This window comes from Ambystoma mexicanum, chromosome 13 (assembly GCF_040938575.1).
Source record: "Ambystoma mexicanum isolate Mex_15411 chromosome 13, UKY_AmexF1_1, whole genome shotgun sequence".
NCBI classification, from domain to species: domain Eukaryota; kingdom Metazoa; phylum Chordata; class Amphibia; order Caudata; family Ambystomatidae; genus Ambystoma; species Ambystoma mexicanum.
In genome coordinates, this window is record NC_090938.1 from 385,916,239 (window position 1) to 385,940,994 (window position 24,756).

Here is a 24,756-nt window from a genome sequence, read left to right on the forward strand (position 1 = left end):
GACAAGGAATTACTAGCAATCAAACACACGTTCAAAGAATGGAGGCACCACTTGTTAGGGGCCCGACATACTGTTACTGTTTTAACAGATCATCGAAACCTGCAATATTTGCGCAACGCCAAAGCTCAGTAATCACGACAACTCTTTTGGGAGTTATTTTTCATAGAATATGATTTTGTCATCACTTATCGCACAGGGGTACATAATGGCAAAGCGGATGCCCTGTCAAGGATTGGAGAAAGAGAAGAGATTCAAGACACTGAAGAACCTGTAAACATAATCCCTGAAGAGAAGATGCTGGGAGTCACTGGATTCCCTGAAGAAGACTTGAAGCCACAAATTCTACTTATCATAACCACTTCAGAATTAGAGGATTGAGAATCAAGAGGACCTAAGTTTAGTCTTAAAGAAGGTCTACCTTATTTCCAGGGTCGACTTTACCTACCCCATCAGGAGTTACAAAAGAAAGTTATGGCAGATTACATTGGAGGATCACCCTGGGATCGCTAAGACCACAGCCAAAATCAGAGACATTTCTGGTGGCCAACATGGCGCAAGGACATCAAAGATTATATTCATACTTGTGGTATTTGTGCTCAGAATAAAAGCTCAAAGCAGAAACCAGGAGGACTTGTTACCCGTCCCACCAGTGCCATGGCATACCATTTCTATGGACTTTATTATGGAACTACCTCCTTGTCAGGGGTATAACACAATTCTTGTCACGGTGGACTTATTTTCCAAGATGGCGCATTTCATTGCCCTTAAGGGACTTCCAACTTCCTCAGTCTTAGCAAAGGTATTCCTGGAACAAATTGTACGTCTTCATGGATTTCCATCTACTGTGATCTCAGATAGGGGGAGCCAATTTGTATCCCATTTCTGGAGAAAAGGTTGTGAATTGGCCAAGATTGAAGTGCGTCTATTTACCAATCAGACTCTTGAACAATATCTTCAATGTCTCCTTCAGCAGATAGATTGTTCTTGGGTGGATGTCCTTTGGATTGCAGGGTATGCTTATAATAACTCAGAACGTACTTCCACGGGCTATACTCCCTTCTACACTCTGAACGGTTTACATCCTCAGACCTCCACTTTCGATCCCACAGAGTCTTTAGAGGTGCCAGCAGTACAGAGTCTTCATGATAACATTACCAAAGTACAGGAGGAAAATCTACAACATTTGGCTACAGCAAAGGAGGATCAAAAGAAATTGGCAGATAGATATCGACGAAAGTCACCAGAGTATTAGGTGGGAGAGAAGGTTTGGTTGTCTTCCAAGTACATTGCACTCAAAGGCGCACATAAATTCCAACCTAGATTCCTAGGCCCATTTCCTGTGGAGACTATTGTCAATCCTGCAGCAGTAAGACTAAAGATACCACCCCACATGCAAATCCATCCCGTTTTTCATATCTCTTTGATCAAACCACTGAGTCCAGGGACCAGAATACAGTCACCACAAAAACCCCAAATCATAGAAGGTGAACTAGAATTCATTGTAAAGGAAATTTTAGATTCTAAGATAGTCAAAAATAAATTGTTCTACCTGGTAGATTGGGAAGGGTATGGTCCACAGGATAGGACTTGGTTGGGAACCTAGCTCAAACATTCATGCCCCCAGGCTACTCCAAATGTTTCATCAAAACCACCCGACTAAGGCAGGACCAGAAGGTTTATCCTTGGGAGAGGTCTTGGGGGGAAGGAGGGGGAAACTGTCATGATCCCAGCAAAGGAATACAGATCCCATTCAGAAACACTAGGGAAGCACGGAACTTCATATCAATCAGTGGGTCAGCAGTGGCTTCAAGCCTGGCGCAACAGGCATTTGCCTCACTCTTGGCATTGCACCCATAAGCTCATTGCACTTTCATTGGTTTTCCCTACACTCAACATGGCTACCGCTAAGTCCATAGTTAACTCGCAGTGCATGCTACACCTGTTGCAGAGGGAGCTACTTAAGCCCCACCTCTGCTGGAGCGCTCGCTTTGCGTCTTCTCTGCTGACAGCGGGTAACGCTAACAGCAATCTCCTGACAGAACCTGTCAATAGAAAAACGAGTTAAAAGATATTAATTTCCACAGCAAATCAACAGAATACCAATATCATTGTAAAGACCAATGTTTTTCTGAAGCTTTTCCTCAGTCTGCTGTTATTTTTGTAGTCTTCGCATCTTCTGTAAGAAGTTCTGTCGCAGGCGCAGCATTTCTTATCTCAACAGCCTTCATTCGCGGTCGCAGTGTCTTCAATCAAAAGTTTTCCTCAGCTGCCTCTGCATCGTCCGAAGGTATTTTCATCAACCGTTTTTCCGAAGACGTGCAAAACAAAGGTATTTAGTGAATGAATGAACTTTTGAAAAGAAAAGAAAGAAGAAGTTACATATGTGCTTACCTGAAGTCTCAGCAAGGCTTTTCTTCGCTTAATTATTACTGCGCTTATCGCTGAAGGCAGCTATTACTCCGTTCCGACGAACTTACATTATTTAACGATTCCTCAAACTGAGTATAGTTGCAGCCATAACGCAGCATCTGCCCTTTTTCTGGGAACCAAGAACCTGCAAAAATAAAGGAGAATTTTAGTAAGAGAGATCTCTCCAGCATAGGGACAACTCCTGATGAACTGTACATAATTATATTGTCACCATGTGACTTACCCAAGATACCTCTAGAAGAGGATAGGACATCATTCCGTAAAGAATCTGCTGACACCACAGCCCTACAGATTAAAAATTATCAACCAATGCACCCCTGTGGAATACAGGATGGAGAGCTCCACAAAACACAAGCACAGGTGAGAAGGGAGGGTTTATTCAAAAGTACTCTGCACCACAGTTTTTGTTTGTGAATGGGAATTACAGTAATTCTATTGTTATAATTGTTGTGTCCTCAGAATAAGAGCCCAGATAACAGGTACTCTAACTGAAAAGGCATTAGGCTCCCACGGAGTCCCAAGGTAAGCGTTACAGTTTGAAAATTCAGCTTTTTCCCTTTATCTAGTAAAGTTAAATCTGTGTGTTATATATTTGCTGTTGTGTTTTGCATTTGTGGTACTGTTTGAAAATTAGGCTTTTTCCCTCTATCTAGGAAAGTCGAACCTGTGTGTTTTGTCATTTGCGGCTGTTTTTAAAATTAGGATTTCCCTCTATCCCTCTATCTAGGATTTTGGCCCTTTGTCCAGAAAACTCACTTATAGTTGTCTTGCTTCTCTGATGTATGCTGAAAGTTAGGCTTTTTCCCTTTATCCTGGACGCTTGATTCTAGATTGTTGCATTGCTTTGTGTTGAAATTGGGTGTTGTGCACTGCAGTTTCTCCCCCCCCTTCTCTCTGCACTGTCCCCCCATGGTGCTTTCAATCTCCCCTATCTTCTCTAACTGCTACTCTATCACCTATCCTATCTCTCTTTCAAAGTCTGGAAGGAAAATGTTCAAGAAGGATCTCCTGGTCTCCAATCCAGGCCTTCCCATCGCTGACACCTATGTCACCGCTTCTTCCAGGCAGACTGTTAACATCCTCTTTGTTGTTCCCTCTCAGGACCTTAGGGTTCCCCATATGGTCTCAGTGCTCTCCCCTTTCTCTTCCTCTCCCATTTATGGTGGCATCGGCTGGGAAGTACTCTTGGCATACTTCCATTCCTCTAGGGCCATCATTAATGTCTACCTGAATGGCACTGTCATGGTTTAGGGCTCTCAGCCCAACATCCTCCTTCTTGATAGGCGTCTTCCATCTCTCATCAACATCCTCCCTTCTCCTGCCACTTCTCCTTCTGCCACCCCTATGGCCCCTCTGGACCCTCTGGCCAGGGTCGGACTGGGACAAGAAATAGGCCCGGACACCCAAAAAAAGTGGCCCACCCCTAAAAAAAGTGGCCCACCCCTCGCCTCATGACCCTTAACCTCTGATGACATCACCGAAAGTGATGTCATTTGACACCACCCCAAAGTGACGTGACATCCTGGGAAGTGATGAAACACAACCATTCACCCCTTGACAAACCAGGAAATGGCATCAAATAGCATTGTTCCCAAGTACACTACGAAAAATATGGTTATGATTTCACTATTATTATTATTTATTACTAATGTGATATACATTTCATACAAGAATGGATCACCATATGTATCATTAATATATGTGTGTACCATATTGGCAAATTACTGTGAATGCAAGCAGACGTCCAAGGCCAAATGATAAGATGTTATTGTATAGCACTTAGGCTTAAGTTCTTTTTTATAGAACAAATATGCATACAATATCACGCAGCCTGTGTTGGTATTCATTTATCGACCTAAGTAGGATGAAAGGCTGAGATGACCCTGCTGGGATTCGAACCTGCATATCACAAACACATTGCAGCAGTGAACGCTCATCCCACTGAGCTATCATATCGGCTATAGTAAAATGAGCAATTAATCTGTAGTGGATGCCATTAAACTGGTAACTAAGATTTATTTATTTATTGTAAATGTGATTTAGTTTAAACAATAAACTTTACACATATTTACATAAAATCCAATTATAAACTATACAGAATATTAACACTAAAAAGAAACCCATAACAAAGTAAACATGCTATACAGCAATTAGTTGTTTCTAAGCAAATAAATATCAAACTATAAGCAAAATATGATTAATTCATAGCTTGTTCCTTTTCTTTCTTTCTTACTATGAATGGCTGTACATAAGCAATAACTTTCAAACTTCTAAGGTTCCTTAAATACCTTAATTAAAAGGCTGTATAACAGGCAAAAACTATAATTGGTCACAGAAAAAAAGGGAAGGGAATCTAAATCCCATGTGTTCGTAAATTATTTCTGTAGAATTCGCCCCCTACCGGAAATTATTCCCCAGTGTACACTCAATGCTAATGTAATAGGGGCTAACTTTTTGTTCACAAATGCCAAATTTCTTATATTGAGATACCCAGGATGGTTTCGATTTTCAACCAAACATTATAGAAGGCAGTGAGCAGTTGAATACTCGTCGTATTGGTTCAATGGAGCCAAAAGGACAACTCCCCAATTGTTTCCAAATTATGGACATAGATGCCAATGTAACACTCATATATTTTGGACATTATAGGGTATTCAGTCAAAAGACGTTTAGCTGACTCTTGCATTTCAGGGTTTTTACAGAGTCGACCAAACCGCTTTTCCCTAGGAATCCTACTAATAATACCTGTCACAGTCAGGTTGGGGAGTTGTGCTACTCTCATTAATAGTATAAAATGCTTGATTCTCATAGAGGGACAAAGGTTAAGGTAGCACTGAGGCTTCTTAAAAGTGTATAGCCTATGTGTCACAAACTGATGCCCACTCAAATGGGCATAATTCTCCAGCCAGTCCCAAAGTTTGTTTCCCCCTCTGGGTGTCCAGAATAACTCAGCGAAGAATTTAGCCATAGTATCTTTCAATACACATGTCGGATGGGATTTAGATATTTCCTGATAAATGGCTGTCAACTGAGCATTCTTTGTGCAAAAGCACATCTTAAGGTAAAGGTCTGCTTTCTTTTTCAATATGATGCCTTTTAGGGAAATTAATCCTAACTACAAATGTATAAGGGCCATCGGAACGGAGACCGGTAGCCCAAGATCTTCTGCCAAAATGTGCCCTCAATGATCTGCAGCCATTTCAAATCAATGTTTAGTAAAGCTTCTAGACCGTAACTTATCACTGGAATGAAGACTTGGATATATAGTTGTCGAGTACCCCACCATAACCTCCTTGTTTACTAGTAAAATTGGATATCAGTGCGGTAACCTGTTTGCAGGTAATGTAGTCGCCATTAGGATCAAATTCAACACCCAGGTATTTACAGTAAGGAGCATACAAAATTTCAGCATCCCATATGGTGAGTCTTAAGCGAGCTGTTTTCTTACTAGTAAATCTCATAATCTGGGTCTTTCCCAGATTAATTGTGAGACCATTATGATAAGCATACTCCCATAGCGCTAGGGCAAACCTGTGAATACCACTAAATGTATAATCAAAAATAATGAGGTTGTCCGCATATGTGAGGACTGGGCAAGATGCCTGGCCAATTTTGGGGAGACAATTTTGGGCTGATGCAATCGCCTCTGGGATATCATACACATATTGGTTGTAGATGAGGGGGGAGGTAACACAACCCTCTTTCACCCCTCTGTTCTGTATTACCTTGTCCTTCATATGGCCCTCCTAGTCCAATTTGAGTGATACAGACGTATTATGATGTAATAATCTGAGATAATAAAGCAGATCCTCTGGACAGCCCATCGCATTTAATTTAGAACATAATTTTTCGCTTGGTATTGAATTGAAAGCAGTTTTAAAGTCTACGTACAGTGCATATAGAGGTGGACTACCCGTCTTCCTAGCCCTCGTTCGCAATATGTCCATAATAATGAGGTTATGTGTGGTGGAGTACCCATACCTGAAACCGCTTTGGAATTTGCAGAGGATACATGATTTATCCGCCCATGCTTGTAACTCGGTAAGTAAGAGGGACGCAATAAGCTTGCCAGTAACGACAAGCATAGATAATAACCTATCATTATTGGGATCTAATTTGTTGCCCTTTTTAAACACAGGGACAAGTATGGCCGTCTGCCATGTAGGTGGTATTTTACCTTCTCATAGAACTTTCTCAATCATAATTGTTAATAGTTTGTCCCAGAAATCAGGTTGGCTCTTAATCACCATATCGGCCAACCCATTAGGGCCCGGAGCTCGAGAGGATTTTAACTGCTTGATCTTACCAAGTACTGATTCGTATGACACATCCATACAGGAGGGAGGGGGAACACTACTCAATGGGAGTGGATACTCCACATTCTCGGGTGCATTACAGCTCGCAAGGAAGTCCACCCATTCCACTGAGCCAATTGGGTTAATTATTTGACCCTTCCCTGGGCCCCAGGCTTCATCTTTAAGGGACCAGATACTCCTAGTGTTTTTCGGACATATGGTTTGCACCAATTTCTGCCATTGCAGATTCCTCTCAGATCTTCTTGAGAGTTTAATAGCCGCTCTATATCTGTTTTTAATAGTCCTAACAGTGGCATAATAAAACTCGCTAGATGCACATGTTCTCTTAGCAAATCGGAGCTCGGCCCTTAATTTTCTTTTGGCATCCCTGATTTGTATATCATAGGGCACATTCTTATTTCCTTCTCTGGTCATCATGCCCATAACAGTGGTTTTGTGTGCACCCGAGAGTGAGCAGATCCAATTCTCAATTGCGTTTACAGACATAGCATGAAACTGTGAAAAATTGGAGAAACAGTCTTCAGATAATGCTCCAGCTGCTTGCCTCATATTCCTGTCTGAGCAGCAAATTCGTGTGACAGCCCGATTAGCTAGCAGGTTCCCCATAGATCTGCAATTGAAATTTGTCTTCTGTGTCTTAAGAGTACAAAGTAGAGCATTGTGGTCACTCCATGTATTGGACATACCTCTCATGTCATTAACCTGCACTGCGATTTTCCGGCTGACAAATGTGTAATCTAATGTGCTACGTTTCAGGCCACTGTTCCATGTGTAGTTACCTGGGCAGTCGCTAATCGTCCTACCATTAATCATCTCAAGTTCCCAATAATCAAAGAACTGTAACCAGGCCTAATCCCTCAGTATCATTTTTAATGTGGCGCATAGTACATTTAGTTTTTAGTTTGGGGTTAATGAATTTCCCCTCCTTAACAATCATGTGACAATTAAAATCTCCCACTACCACCACATGTCTGTTGTCAAAAGCCATCAACCAAGATGCCAATAGCTCATGCAAGGCTTCTTGGATCTGTTCCCTAAATTCAACTCCCGGTGGATTATACAGGCTAACAAGTAAGAACTTTTCAGGGTTCCCCTTGGGATAATATTCCACTTCTACGGCAATTAGATTATCATCATACCGAGTTAATACAGGTCTTGAGTGTACCGCGTGGGCCGCCCCTATGAGTAGACCACCATAGGGTCTGCCTCGTTTACCCTTTTTAGCATGTGATTGAAAAACTGTATAGCCATCTAGCATCACAGGTGCAGTTGACCAAGTTTCCTGTAAGCAAATACACTTATAATTCATTATAAATGGGAGTGAGCCTGAATTAGATAGTAAATGGGAGAAGCCTCTACAATTCCATGAAAAGATTGTAAACTCTCATTGCTTCAATACAACCTTGGCCAGTGCATCTGCCAACCATTTCAAAACGTTCTGAATATCAGCCATCTCTACATTTTTGCCTTTCCGAGGTAAAGGCAGAGGATCCTCTCTCATGGGTACTTCAATGTCAGTTCCAGTCCAATTTGGATCTTCTGCATTGAAGTCAGCATCGATTTCCACGTCAACTGCATTCATTTCCTCTTTATAGGCCCCAAGCATTTGTGCCATAGCTCAAAATGTACAATGTACAGCTGATACATTTGTATTTAACCCCTTCAGTGGTTCCACAAACTGAAAATTGGCTGATTTTAACACTCTCAGTTGGGGTACTGAGTGGAGTCTGATCAGAAATTCTGAGCACGACAGTCACTTACGATATTTATCTTGATATAGGTTCTTTATTAGGCAGATACGGTTGCCAGTGGTATCTGCCGCAATTTCCCTAACTGATTCAGTTATAACAGGTTCAGTATTGGTTTAGGTCTATGGGGCACATTGGGAGTAGAAGGGAAAGATAGATACATTACAACAAGGAATTCATTGTGGCACAATGAAGTCAATGGCCGCTTGATGTGATATGGTCAAATATTTCTACACTGTACAGAAGCTTTTAGGCACAAGGATTTTGTCAAGTGACCGAGGACACCAATATGGAATGTCTTGTGATGATCGTAACAGAGACAACGGCAGAAGGCAAAAAACATGCTATTACTGCAACTTGCCAAAGGCAAAATACATATGGCCTCATCACGAGTCTGGCGGTAACCCTTAAATGCGACGGTAGCGCTATTACCGCCGCATTTAAGGGTCCGCCAGATCATGGCCTTGGTGGATTTCCCCCCAGTTCTCAGCTGGGGGGAAATCTGCGGCAAAATTGGCAATTTTCGGCGCTATTACCGCTGGCGGGAAATCCGCCGGCGGTAATTGCGCAAATTTTCCCCATTGGGCCCAATGGGGAATGAGGAATTCCCGAATGGGCCCGATGGGGAATGGGCAATAACCCTTCCGCCAAACCCCTGATCCGGCGCTAATAGCGCCGGGGGGTTTGGCAGTAGGGCTATTAGCGCCGGCGCTAATAGCGCCAGCGTTACCGCCCAACTCGTGATGAGGCCCATAGTCCAAAATGGATGCTTATTGTACTCTAAAATTGGTAGTTTATCACTAATATCACTATACATATTTATCACTAATACAACAGCACAGAAACTCCAGGGGGCACCATGGCCCCTGGAGTGGCGGCCCAGTGAAAGCCGCCGGCCCGGCGGCGGCCCCGGCCCCTCAACCTTGCATGCTGCAGCAGCATGTGAATGATGTATGCATCATAATTTATGATGCACACATCATGCATGCAAAGAAATCATCAAAGCAAGGTAACATTTGTTACCTTGCTTTGATGAATTATGCCATTGCAGGTGTTATTTTTTTTCTAAAACTTTTCTTATTTGTCCAAACCAGCCCATGCGTGAGCAGAAACCGGCCCTCACTGCCCAGGGACGATTTCAGCCTGGCAACAGCCTGAGTGACCGAGGCGCCAGTCCGACCCTGCCTCTGGCCCCTCTGCCACCTCTGACAGTTGTACCACATTCCTGTACCCCTCCTTGGAAGACCTTCAAAAGTGGTAACAAGCTCCACTTAGCTACACTCAACTCTGGCTCTGCCGTCAAACACTCCTTTGACATTTGCCACCTCCTTGAAGACCTTTACCTTGACGTCCTCGTTCTCACAGAGACGTGGTTCACGGCTGGCTCTGTCACAAGGTTTGACACTCTCCTCCCTGAGGGCTACAAGATCCTCTCCAAGCCCAGGCTTAACCATTCTGGGGGCAGAGTGACCCTGACCTTTCCTGAATGGGTCCCTACTACTATCATACCCACTCAGCCCTATTCCTCCTTTGAATGCCTCGTCTGCAGGGCTGGTGTCTCTCCTATCCTCTCGCTGACCCTAGCCACCATCTAGAGGCCCCCTGGCCCAGTCACCCTCTTCCACTGAGTGGTCTGCCCACACCTCTTTTCTCCTGGCCTCCACCTCCAAGCATCTCCTCCTCCGAGACTTTAATATTCACAATGACTCCCCTGATGCAGACTCTGGACTCTTCTGCAACCTCTGTGACTCATTTTACCTCTCCAGGCTTCGTCCTGGTCCAAAGCACTCAGCCGGACGCAGCTTGGATGCTCTCATCTCAGCAGAGATCACCATCTCCAACCCTCTCACTACTCCTCTCTCCTGGTCTGATCATACTCTCCTGTCCCCTCACCTGGACCTCCCGTGTACCCCGGCTAAGCCCCCACCCGCACTGCCAGTCTCCTTCTCCATCATTCGACCTATGAAGCGAGTGTCAGTTGCTGCTTTTGACGCCACCTTAATTTCCCGTCCAACTACTGCCACTGACTCTCACTCTGATACAGCCTTCACTAACTTCCACCTCGCCATCTCCAACACTCTGGACATCCTTGTCCCTGTCATGGGAATCTGCATGAAGCGTGCTTCCAATCGCAACACCTGGTATGACTCCGACCTGGCCTCTCTGAAAAGCAAGTATGGAGCTGCTGAGCGGAAGTGGCAGGCTTCAAGCACATCCTCTGACAAACTGGCCTGCCGCATGCTCCAAAGATAATACAGACCTTTTTTGGCCCACCATCCCCATTGCCGACCATGACTTTCAAACAAAACTGGTGTTTGCAATGCCTATCCAAAACCACAAAACTATGGGAAAGTATGAAGTGAATTGGTTCTACATCCTATGTTAGAGGTGCTTTATTTAATACTAATATCAACTAATATCTTATACAATTATATGCTCTGTTTGCATTTAGTTTGAATTTCTTTTCTCTTACCCCTGTGTTGAACCAGTGATAATCGCCACCTTCGATTTGTGTATCCTGGCCGCCTCACTCAATGTTCTCTTCTGGATGCCTCTGCCCAATATGGTGCCATGCAGCTTTGTCAGGCAGAAGATGGCCTCTCTCACCCATGATTGTAGCATTCTCCTTGGCCTTCTGGCTAGCACAGCTAGTCTTGATCCTGTGTGAAAGACAAGAAAATTTGTGGGAGCCATGAAAACTCTCATTGCATCACAGATGAAGGGTGGTATTATTATACCAACATGTGCGCTGTGTGCAACAACTGTGGGAATTTAGGACCACGTCTTGAGAGAGCACGCACAGGAGGCAGGAAGCCTGCAGACAATACTTATTTTCTCACTGCTGTCAGAAAGGCTACACAGCAGAGAAACTGCCAGAGTTTAAACACAGCATGACTTTTGTATGTTTGACCTGCAACTTGTAGGGTTACTTTTCTTTGTATTTCCCCCCCCAACTGCTCTTAAATATTGTGCTTTGTAATGTGTTTCACTTCTCTTGTTCTCTCCCTTCGCCCTGTGGGCACTTTGGAACAGTATTTTACTTGTTGTAAACAAACGATCAATAAATAAATAAATTAATAAAATATTTCATGCTATGTATATCCGTCATTTTCTGGGTCCATCCTCTTTTCATAGGGACCCCAGCTCTGGTCCACAACTGCGCCACTCAACTCCTGGCAGATTTTAATAGAATATTTGACATGTGATTTAGATCTCGCTCCTCATCCTACTCATCACTCGCCCCCAATAACATAAATAGTGGTGAAAACGTCCAAGAGATCCCATTTAAAAGTCTTTTATCCAGTACAATATCTCCTGCCAAAAAGTTTGCATGTGACAATATTTCCACCACATATACCAGTAATCCCCCTCTTTCCACATTTTCAACAGCGAGAGTTCACTCCCGGATACATCCTGGCTAATTTGCTGGTGGAGTAATGCCATCTATGCATCAATTTCACCGCTTTCATTATGTATTGGAAGGATATTGTGGAGTGTGACATCCTATGACAAATCAAGGACCAGAAGAGAGGAGGAACCACCGTAGGCAACATCTGAAACAGAAATAAAAATGGATGGAGTATATTCATTTTAATACTATTGAGCCTAACCATCCAGGAAAGATGCACTGTCACCCATCTGTATACGTCTAACTTAACTTTAGCCCAAAGGTACAGGAAATTCTCCTGAAATATACGTCTCAGGACCATAGGGACCTGTATCCCAAGATATCTAAATCCATCGTCGCAGACCAGAAATGTTATTAATTTTATATAGTCTAAGTCTTCGACCTCTAGCGACCCTGATGGGAATGCCACCAATTTGGCTAAGTTTATTTTGAACCGCAACAGTTTCCCATACGTATATAACTTCTAGCAGATGCAGTATAGAGTCCTGTGGTTGTGCTAAATATAATCGTGTGTTGTCCGCAAAGCTGCTTAGCTTGTATTCCATTTCCGCCACAGATATGCCCTGGATCCTCTGATCATCCCAGTACTCCACCACCCATGATTCCATTACGAATGCACACAAGGGAGAGGAGCAAGATGACAGCCCTGTCGAGTCCATATCTGCAAGGGAAAAACCGATGACTCTTCCCTGTTAACAAGAACTTTGGCAGTTAGGGTGGAGTACAGCATCCCAATCCATCTCAAGTCCAGGCCCGTGCGAATGGTCAACTAACACGGTCAAATGCCTTTTTGCATTCAGGGATAAAATGGGGGCCCTCTTCCACGCAACCTCTGAAGAGGCAAGTAAGCGTAAAGTCTTTCTAACATTGTCAGAACCTGGTCTGTTTTGCACAAACCCTGCCTGATCCAGATGCACCAGCTTTGGGAGGGCCAGCTCCAGTTTGGATGCCAGGATTCACGCCCACAATTTGGCATCAACACTTAGCAGTGATATTGGCCTACAGGCTGAGCATTGTGTCAGGTGCTTAGCTGGCTTGGGGATCATCATCATCAAGGTGGCCAGGATGGAGGGAATCACATCTCATGTGCCTTTAATGGCATTATAAACCTTTGCTAACTGGGGGGCTAAAATATCCTGGAACTATTTATAAAAGCCAGAGGGAAAGCCATCTTCACCTGGCACCTTCCCCGGTTTAATATGTCCAATAGTCTTCAATACATCTTCAGGTGTAATTTCCACTTCCAGTTTATCCCTTTCATATGCGGGTAACGATGTCAAGGGAAGCCTACTTAGGTACCCCTCAATGCCAGCATCGTCAATCCCTGCTTCACTGCTATACAAATCTTCATAGAGCTCTGAATCAACGAAGAATCCCATTGGGTGTTGCCTATAGCCTTCCTCCCTCATCCCTGACCTGTTATACCATCCTGTCTGCCCTCATTAGATGTATCCTATGGCCAAGATTGTTCTGACCCGGACATCTTTTTCGTTATTTATTTGTTCAGTATATCTCATATTCTGAAGTACTTCGCCCAAATGTAGTGAGTGCAGTTCCTGCCTCTTTTCTCCCACGGAGTTCACAATAGTTCCCATGTCTCCCCCTCCATCCAAAAGATTGGCTCTAAAAATACTTATTTCCTCCTTTAGGATCACCTCTATAATGCCTGTCTTACTTTTTTCCCTAGCTCCTTCCGCAGTGATGAGCCCCTGACCGTGCCTTTAGTCGCATCCCACACGTATCTCATAGCCACCTCTCTACTATTATTAACCTCAAAATAACACCTCATTTTCTTTTTAAAGAATTCCTGAAAGACCAAGTCTCAAAGGAGAACATCATTGCATTGCCAGTGAGAATTAACCTGCTGTATCCCTAATTTCCATATTGCCGTGGTCCTCCTTAGGCACCAGAAGGAAGTCTATACTCTTATGAGTACAGTGTGGGTGCAACAAGAATGTTTATCCCCCAAGCTGGTAATTTCTGGATCTCCATATATCTGTCCAAAAATGATCCCTTAGGAGGTTAGACAACTATGCTATCCTTACTTCGCTCCCTGTGGGCGTCTCCCTTACCAGTCTTCCAATGCATACTGGGGTCAATAATCATATTAAAGTTGCCACTTACTGTCATAACTCCCTCACCCCAGTGTTGCAACATAGTAAAAGCTGACTTCAAGACCATAATTTGGCCTGTATTGGGGTTATAAAGTATGGCCAGAGTGACCCTGGTGTCTCCCAAGTATCCCTTGATATGATATGATAGGTTATTTATAACGTGCTTAATACCCAGAGGTTTATAAGCGCTGACCCGGGGATCAAACTTGTGTTGCTCTGTGTCGTCTTGCTTCCAAGGCAAGCACGTTGCCCCTGAGCTATCCTCTGTCCCTGACCGTGGCAAACCTCCCCTTATACCCTGTCCAAAGTTGGTTTTCTTCATTTGTACAGCTTTCATTAAAATAATACCCAGTCAATCCTTTTTCTTCTCTTTTTGGGAGGCCCAAAACAGTTGCCCAATGTCCTTACTGCCCAGCCATATCTCCTCCCCCTGCTTAAAGGGAGTTTCCTGTACAAAAAGAACCGAGAGCCGCAATTTGGAAAACGCGCCATATAATAGGGACTTTTTATGGGGTGAGCTAAACCCCTTTACATTCAGGGTCGTCACTTTGATCTCATCCATATTGCCCAGTAACGATCTTTGATTGTAACCAGCGTTTGTCCTCCCATTTTTCCCAACAAATCAACCTAAAAAGTGTTTGTGGAATAGAAACACACCTTCCCCCTTCCCACCAACCAACCCTGCACCCCCGGTTAGAACCTCTAATCCCATTATTTTCACCAATCAAAACCACAAAAGTAATAGGTTCAATAACCTAACATAACTGAGACACCAAGTTATCAATAGGCCACTGCGATCACAGTTTCCCAAATCCATCAGCTTTATCACTTTTCATAAAAAAACAAGTAGCACTTATACCTCCATCTCGTTAATATGTACAGTCTGACCTCATCCTGGGTTCTTCGGCAACAAGGACAACATTTTCCTGAAGTTTCTGGCTCCACTCACTTTCCTGCACACCCCAGGTTATGCAAATGGCTTACTGAATCTTTCCCTAATCTAATGCTGGCTGCCTTGCAATATGGGGACCCTCTTCCCTTGCATCTCCTTGAGGACTTGCTCCACCATTTCACCCTGTTTCACAAAGTATTATTCACTTTGAAATTCGAATGACAAGGTCGAATGGGAACCTCCTTCAGTAGCGTATTCCCTCCAACCTGAGTTACGTCGTTAAGGGCTTGCATTGCCTTTTTGGTCTAGTGTGTACAATAATAGGTCCTGGAAAACCTTCATTGAGGCATCTTCTCATTCAAAATTGTCCACCTCCCTGTCCCTCCATGGAATGACCTCCTTGTATCTGAAATAGTAGCATTTGGCCACCACAGTTCTCTGACCAGCACCCTGAGCCTGCCTCTCTGTGAACCCTATCAAAGAGAACTTCTCTCTGATCTCCCAGGCCCAGGTGTTTCTTCACCAATTGTATCATCCTCCACTCGAGATCCCTCTGTGTTTCACCATCCTTCTGTCAGAGCCCCCGCAATCTGAGGTTGTTCCTTCGGGCCCCCTGTATTCCATATTTCTCCAGCATTGGATCTTTCATAGATTCAGATGCTTGAATATTCCCCGTCGTCAGACTGGGAATCCTCGGTGATAAATTAAATAATAATAATAATAATTTTTTTTTTAAATATATATATATATATATATATATATATATATATATAAATATATATACACTGCCACCTAGCAGTGCATGTACATAGCCCATTATAGCCTATGAGCCACTTCATTGTGTAGTCCCTCCACCTCACTTTGGTCCTTTATGGCCCCAGCCAATGAGGTGGCAGGGCTTAAGCTCCGCCCCCGGCAGCCATCTTCAGATTTTTCACCGCAGTCTATCAGACACAGGGAATCCTCAAGCTCTCTGAGCTTTTCCAAATTCTTTCTACTTTTGTGTGGAATATATTTGTAAAATATATTCCATCTTGTTCCCCTTCCTAGGGGCTTTCTTTCCAATTAACCTTGGTGGCAAAACTTGTTGTTTTCCTCTCAAAATCGTCGACTGAACTTCTCTTCAGAAATGGAGGCACCTCAGGCTGTCAGGAAGCCTTCCCTGTTCAGGGAATGCACGAGGTGCAAGAAGAAATTGGTTTACTACAAGGACCCCCACGAGCATTGCATTTATTGTCTGTACCCACATGACATTAAAAAATGCGAGATTTGTAAAACTTTTTCCACCAAGACCCTTCATGACAGGCATAGAAGACTCCTTTCATACCTGGAATCCAGGGATCAATCTTCGGACGAAGAGTCTGTCAGAACAGCTCCTGTCCAATCCAGCACTCCATCTGAGAGGCAAACTTCAAAGAGAAGGGCCTCTTCAGTGGAAAGGAGTTCCTCTCCCAAATCCAAAAAGAGGAAGCTGGAATTGATACCCTTTCTGCCTCCAGTTGACCTTTCAAGCCAGAAAAAGTCAGCAAAATCTGCCTCCAGAGGTAAGGAGGAGTTTGCAAAAAACGGGGGGGGGGGCAGTCGTCGGCGGGTAAACCGCCCACGAATGAAGGGAAAGGTAAAGGCCCGTCATCGGCCATACCGTCAACGAAACCAGCATTGACGACGATGACGCTTAAGACATCGTCGACAGTTAGATCATCGTCATCGGACATGTCGACCACGAAGCAATCGTCGACGAGCAAGAAACACCACTCGTCCACGAAGCATACATCCATGACGCAGTCGTCCACGGAGCACACTCCACATTCGTCAACGAAGCCCTCGTCGACGGGAAAATGTCAGTCGTCGACGACGAATCCCTCGTCGACTGGAAAATGTCAGTCGTCGACGACGAATCCCTCGTCGACTGGAAAATCTCAGTCGTCGACGGGAAAATCTCAGTCGACAACGAAGCTCTCGTCGACGGGAAAATCTCAGTCGTCGACAGGAAAATCTCAGTCGTCGGCGAAGCCCTCGTCGACGGGAAAATCTCAGTCGTCGACAAGAATAACACCATCCATAACTCCTTCAGAGGCACCGCAAATCTCGGCAGTTACAGAGGAATTACTGCCTCTTACTCTTGAAGCTCCTGTCATTACAAGCAATATCATTGAGAAGAATACTGTAACTGAACCTCTGGTGCAGCAATTTTCACCTTTGGGGCACATGGCAGAACTTCCGGATATAATTCTTCAGGAAGAATTCTCTGATGCAGAAGTGGTGGAAGAGTCCATCGGTCCCTTACCAAAACAATACAGCCCTCCTTGGCACCCGTCCACGGGAGAATCCGAATATCCTCATGACCCGGTGCTCATGTTATCCGTGCAGAGGATTGTAGAAGAATTTTACAAACGGCAAAGGGAGAAGCAAGTTCCGATTAATCCCATTCCTAGAGAGTCATCCCCGATTCCAGGCACATCGGGTTGCTCTCCTTACAGGAGTAGACCGCAAAAACGGATGAGATCCCCTGCTCGAAGACCGAGGAGCAGCACCCACAGTGCTTCACCTACAAGAGTCCCATCACCACAGTCATCGCACAGACCGCGATCTCCGGACGTAGATCCCACCATGGTACCGTCCACCATCTCGGTATCAGACTGGCAGGAGGATCCTTTTGGTGAATTTTCGGAACCAGAAGAAGGAGAAATAACTCAGGAGCCAGACGCACACAGTGATTGGGATGACTACGTCGTCGAGAAGCCCAGGAGGAGAGACTCACCGGGCAAGGCCTCACCACCGGATGATCTCGTTTCTTTCCACACCATAATAGGTAAAGCCGCAGAACTGTTTAAAATTCAGGTTTCTTCGGAGGAAAGGCAATCAGTGCTCTATGAGCACAGGGACAAACGAAGGAGGACAGTGACCACAATTCCCCTCCTCGATACCATCTGGGATTCCGGATCCAAGATCCTATCTACGCCCTTATCGACTCCGGCGTTGGTGTCCAGGCCAGAAAAGAAATATAAAGCTCCGGATTCGGCACCGCTTTGTTTAAGGGGTCATACGAAACCGGACTCAGTTATTACAGTGGCGGCCAGAAAGAAACTCGCCAACCCCTCCTCACCCTTGTCGGCACCACCGGATAAGGACGGACGCAAATTGGAAGCCATGGGCAGGAAAGTTTCATCTTCTGCATCACTTACAATCAGAGCGGGTAATGCACTGGCCATGACCGCACGATTCGATCGCGAGCTTTGGCTCCGCATGTCTAACTTGGCGAAACAATTACCACCGGAGCTCCAGGAGGAGGCAAAATCCATTATCGCGGATGGTGAAGCAACATCGGATCACATGATCGACGCGGCAGTTGATGTGGCCGAATCAGGCTTCAGGCAGATGGCGCACGGTACAGTGCTCAGAAGGCAGGCCTGGATGAAGGCTACTAACTTTAGACCTGAAGTTCAGGCGCAGATTCTGGACATGCCGTTTGACGGTCAAGATCTTTTTGGGAAAAAGATAGACGACCATTTGAAAGCAATCAAGACAGACACTGACACAGCCAGAGCCATCAGTTCTTTAAAGGACAAAAGTAAGGACCATCGGTCTTTTCGTCCCTTTAGAGGTTCATCTTCCAAATTCAGGGGATACAGTCGTTCCTCCTCCTATGGTCAGAAAGCACAAGGCGGCACGTACCAAGGCAATAAATATCAGTCATCCAACAGATACGCCCATAGAGGCAGACGTGGCTCCGCCCAAGGGAAGTCGCAAGGCAAGCAGAACTGACGACCAATCTCCCCCCCCCCTTCGCCACGCCCCGGTGGGGGGAAGGGTGAGCCAGTTTTTCCAGCGCTGGCGGTCAATTACATCGGACAAATGGGTGTTACAGGTGATCCGAAAGGGTCACACCTTAGAATTTCTGGACCAACCTCCTTCCCTGCCTCCAACATCTCGCAGAGTGCATATGCTAAAACAGGTCATGTCCGAAGTGCAAAAACTGCTCCAGAAGGCAGCAGTAGAACCAGTTCCTTATTCTCAGAGGGGAAAAGGTTTTTACTCCCGATTCTTCCTCGTCAGAAAGAAAAACGGTCAATGGAGACCCATCTTGGACCTCAGGGCGCTCAACAAGTTCATCAAGCGCATAACTTTCAAGATGGTGGCTCTACAAGGGGTGCTACCTTGGTTAAACAAGCACGACTTCTTGGCCACTTTAGACTTGGAGGATGCTTATTTCCACATCCCGATCCATCCAGCACACAGGCAGTTCCTCAGGTTCACAGTGGGAGGGCTCCACTTTCAGTTTCAAGTGCTTCCGTTCGGCCTAAAATCGGCGCCAAGAGTTTTCACGAAATGCCTGGCACCGGTAGCGGCAAGTCTCAGGAGAGCAGGAACGGACGTTTTTCCATACCTGGACGATTGGCTGATAAAGGCAAGTTCAGCTGCAAAGGCTCGTTCGGCAGTGTCAAGGACGGTCAACCTCCTAAAAGAGTTAGGTTTCTCCATCAACCAGACGAAGTCCTGCCTCGTCCCCAGCAAGGTAGCTCTCTTCCTGGGAGCCGAGCTAGACTCCAGCATTCCCAGAGTGAGACCATCCACAGAGAGAATAGCAGCGATTCTACGCTTAACTTCGAACTTCCTACAGAAAGAGACAACATCTGTGCGCTCTTACAAATCCCTATTGGGCATGATGTCATCATGCATATTCCTCATACCGAACTGCAGGCTTCGCATGAGGCCGGTTCAGGAAGCTCTGGACCACCAATGGAAACAAGCTTTCGGATGCTGGGAAGACATTGTCCAGATGCCATCGACGTTGCACAAGGCCCTTCGATGGTGGAACGCTCCGAGGAATCTTCTACAGGGAATGCCGTTTCAAGCACCGACATCGTCCCTCCTGCTGCGGACGGACGCTTCCTTATCAGGCTGGGACGCTCATCTTGCGGACCTCCAAACCAAGGGATCTTGGTCGGCACAAGAGTCCCAACTCCACATCAACGTGTTGGAGCTCAGGGCCGTAAGGTTGGCGCTGAAAGCCTTCCTACCGGTTATAGCTGGTCAAGTTCTTACAGTCCAGACAGACAACACGACCTCCATGCACTATACAAACAAGCAGGGAGGCACGAGGTCTCAGATTCTGTCGCAAGAAGCCCAACAGCTATGGGCATGGGCCTTGCGCTACCGGCGTCACACGAGTGGGAGCTGGACGAAAAAGAAACCCAACGGATCTTTGCCTTATGGGGCCATCCGCAGATCGACCTTTTCGCCACCAGGAACAACAAAAAATGCAAGAGATTTGCGTCAAGATACCCCGAGCACCAATCGCTGGGAGACGCGTTCTCAGTGGATTGGTCGGGGAAGCTCCTCTACGCCTTCCCACCCATTCCCCTCATGTCGAGGGTACTTCGCAGGGTGAAAGAACAGGATTGTTCCTTGATTCTTATTGCACCCGATTGGGCACGGCAAGTCTGGTACCCGACGCTGAGACATCTATCCTGCAAAACCCCGATTCGTCTCAAATCACATCAATATCTACTGACACAACAGAACCGCAAGGTCCTCCACCACGACCCGAGGAGCCTGTCCCTCAAAGCATGGTTCCTGAGCAGCGTAAACTGATGCACCTAAAGTTACCATCAGAATGCTGGGATATCATCAGGGCCGCTAGAGCCCCGTCCACGCAACTCACCTACACCAGAAAATGGACCAGGTTTTCCAAATGGTGCGAGACCTCTGCGATCGATCCCCTCACGGCCTCGGTTGATCAAATTCTGCCTTACTTGTTGCACCTGGCTAAATCAGGGCTCTCACTGTCCTCTATCAAGGTCCATCTGTCAGCCATAGCGGCCTACACAGTAACCACGGAGACGCAAGCCTTACTCTCCTTACCAGCGATCAAGATCTTCCTGAAAGGACTGATGCGTACTTATCCGCCTACACCTACACCAGTTCCGGGCTGGAGCCTCAACACCGTCTTAACGGCCCTCATGCAACCTCCCTTCGAGCCCATACATAGATGCGATATGAAATTCTTGTCCTGGAAGACATCCTTCCTGGTAGCCATCACATCGGCCAGAAGGATCAGTGAGTTGCAAGCTTTGTCTTCGGAACCTCCATTTACCTTGTTCCAGAAGGACCGCGTCATCTTAAGGCCTCACCCGAAGTTCCTCCACAAGGTACTTTCGGAGATGTCCTTCACTGAGCGCATTGTGTTACCAACCTTCTTCCAGAATCACGCTTCGGAAGCGGAAAGGACATTACACACTCTAGACGTTTCTAGGGTGTTGAAGTTTTACTTGCAAAGAACCAAGGAGTTCCGCTCCTCAAACCGGCTATTCATTTCCTTCTCTGGCCGTACCAAGGGCCAACATATATCCAAACAAAGTCTGGCACGCTGGGTATCGTCCTGCATCACCCACTGCCATCAGTTGAAAGGCGACCCTTTAACTAGACCGCCGTCTGCTCACTCCACCAGAGGAAGGGCGGCGTCAACAGCATTCCACGCAGGGGTGGCCTTGAAATACATATGCAGAGCTGCCACGTGGAGCACTCTACATACTTTCGCGAAACACTACTGCCTGACTGAAGATACCAACAAAGAAACTGCAGTTGGACAGGCAGTGCTCCGCCATCTCTTTGTGTAAGGTAGGACCAGCCTCCTTTCCCACCTTTCCCGAAGTATGTAACCGTTGTGTTGCTGCATGGTAAAGGTTTGATCAGAAATATGTTTTTCTGTAATTATGCATATCTGTTTATTATGGTGGCATGTTTTAACTGCTTGGTATTCTATTCAAGCATCTGAATCTATGAAAGATCCAATGCTGGAGAAGTCTTAGTTACTTACCTGTAACTGTATTTCTCCAGCATTGGTATCTTTCATAGATTCACATGCGCCCGCCCGCCTCCCCTGAGAGGCTGCTCCTATGCTCGGCATCCATCATACTGTAATCTCTACGGTTCAAAATCTGAAGATGGCCTCCGGGGGCGGAGCTTAAGCCCTGCCACCTCATTGGCTGGGGCCATAAAGGACCAAAGTGAGGTGGAGGGACTACACAATGAAGTGGCTCATAGGCTATAATGGGATATGTACATGCACTGCTAGGTGGCAGTGTATATATATATATATATATATATATATATATATATATTTAAAAATAATAATTATTATTATTATTTAATTTATCACCGAGGATTCCCAGTCTGACGACGGGGAATATTCAAGCATGTGAATCTATGAAAGATACCAATGCTGGAGAAATACAGTTACAGGTAAGTAACTAAGACGTTTCAACGCATACAGTGTCTCCCTTTCCGTACTTTCCAGCACCTTAATCAGCATCTCCAACTTGGCCTTCAAGACTTCCGCTGAGAGCTGATTGTTTTCCAGGGTTTCAATTACATCTTCAACCTTCTCAACCTGTTCTCTGATGACCCCCTTCAAAGTCTGCACTTCGGCTCGGAAAGCTTTCAGTAACTTAAGGATCACGTGTATATCATGATGTAGATCCCCCATCTCCCCGCCTTCGGTTTTAGTCCTCTCTTCCATCTGGGCATCACCACTGCCTCTGCTAAGGTATATCCCACGTATGATTACCACCTCTATGTGAACACACTCGAGTACTATCTAACTCTGGGGACCACACACATCTAACCACCCTATCCACATTGGAGGGATTCCTTCTCCGACACGAGGATGAACCCAAGTGAACTAGATGATCTCCAGCCAGCCCTCTGACTGGGCGATTTCCAAACCAAACAGCCCTTTAAGATGAGTAGCAGTACCCTCGAGATAGATGGGGATGCAGATGCCTACTCGTGCATCAAATAATTATGACAACTCAATAGTTTGGCAAAAGTTCATAAAAAGGGGAGTACAACGAACATCAGCAACCGCTCGATCTTCTCGCTCTCTTCACTTTTAGAAATAACACAGTATTTATATCAATAATCATCATCATTGCTGACATCATTCTACATGGCAATTCGTAAAAACCTAACATGCAATGTGATTGGTTATAGGAAGGTAACTTTAACATAGGTGATATATCTGTATATGGTAACGGGGAGAGGGGATTGGATAATCAATGTCAGGTGGGGCAACTAAGCCCTCCTTTCAAAATGGCCACTATGAACATCACTAAAAGTATGACGTCCCATTGGCTCTACTCACTATAGGACCCTTAGATTACATGGTCCACTATGATTGGGTTGGCATCAACCCCACTCACTTTTCTATCTACGTCTAGCAGCATGCAGAAAGAACATCCAAGTGCAGAGGAGCTCACCTTCACCCCAGCTCCCCACCAATTAAGTTACAATCAATCATCACTTCAGTAGCCATGTTTCAATGACTGCTTTGTATTTTGGCCTTGAGTCTGCTCTGTGGTCTTGAGAACTTTTAAGGAGTATGGGCATGGCAGAGATCCATGCGCAGGTGTGAAAGTCTCACTCTTCCAGCCTGCCTTGTCACGTGACTGGACACCGTGAAATCGGCTTTTCCCCTGTGTCTTTTTGTATATTTGATTCAATTCTACCAGTCCTCCGCCATCTGTGGCTTATCTTGACCTTTCTGAACAGGATCTTCTGTTTGTTTCTCCTTAATTGTATCCAATGCCGGCCTTTTACAGCCAGATAAGACCTCAGTTTCTTGGCATGATCATATTCAGCTGGGTTTCGTTCTGCCTCGATTCTTGATTTTCTTGCTGCGACACACTCCTCTTGAGGCCTTAAGTAACCTTTGTTCAGTTGTGCTCATGTGCGTAGTACTTGTACATGTTGGCGCTTGCTGCAATCTATTTACTATTAAGCATAAGCAAGCTTTATGATTTCTTTGCTTCTTGCGGTTACTTGCATCTGTACACTTTTAAACTGACTGAATATCTTCATGTATGTATGTAGCATAAGTGTCTTTATTTTAACATCAACTTCTTCATCGCGGGCTCAAAATGTCATTCATCCATAGTCTCTCGTCTCTTGTCAGCATTCTCAGGTCATTATTTCTTCTATACGTACGTCAGTCCGATTTCTTATGACGACACCATTTGTCTTCCTTCATTATTTTCTTGGCTTCTTCGGGTATTCCCTTCTGACAACCGTCATTTTGTCTCGACTGTAAATATGGCTTTCTCAATGGATACCTTATTGTCCAGGTTTTCTTAGGTTTCGGTACTTCAATAGGTGCTGTTATTCTGATAGGCATTGGGCAGAGCCCAAGCGGTGCTCTCTGCTGATTTATCTGTTCAGTATGCGTCACACACTTTGGTGTGAAAGTACCGGGCACTACAAGGGGGGCAACTGGATTGGGGGCGATACTTGACACTTCCTCTTCACTCCCCCTTCTGGGCGGTTCATCGACCACTCTCACTTCTTTCTTTGTATCCACTTTTATTTCATCCTCTGGATCCAGACATCTTGGTCTGAAGAAATACTTCTTTGGTGTCCATATCTTTATGACTCCCTTCAAGCATCCTGCTGTTCTTGCGTGCTCATCTTTGTTCCATGTCATTAGTTGACATTCTCCACTTGGGCTGCAATAGATCCAACTTCCCACATATGTTCTATGATTTCTGGGATACAGACACTTCGTTCCTTAAGGTGCATACATGCTGGCCTTCACAAAGCCTCTTATTTCTTCATTGGTCAGGTCCTTGGGCTTCCATCCTGACTCAACATCAATCATAATCTTCACCCCATTGGCTTTCTTTGCAGTCTTCTGGCAATGTGAGATTATTAGCTTGATCACACAGAATCCAAGTAACATCATCACCAACAGGGCTACTAGAAACTTGAATGCACCTGCCATCCATTGCGGAACCCATTAAAACAGTGCTCCAAACCCACTGTCGTTGTCAAATTTGTCATCTTCATCTAT

The 24,756-nt window shown here is 45.3% G+C and overlaps 1 protein-coding gene across 1 annotated transcript in view; it reads right to left on the minus strand.

Annotated features, from left to right (window-relative positions):
* LOC138520371 (dehydrogenase/reductase SDR family member 4-like) overlaps window positions 1-24,756 on the minus strand; it is a 290,361-nt gene that overhangs the window by 166,574 nt on the left and 99,031 nt on the right. Inside the window, exon 2 of the mRNA XM_069632780.1 lies at window positions 10,968-11,154. Coding sequence (XP_069488881.1) covers window positions 10,968-11,116 — 149 coding nt within the window. The 5' untranslated portion in view covers window positions 11,117-11,154. The remainder of the gene's footprint in view (window positions 1-10,967; window positions 11,155-24,756) is intronic.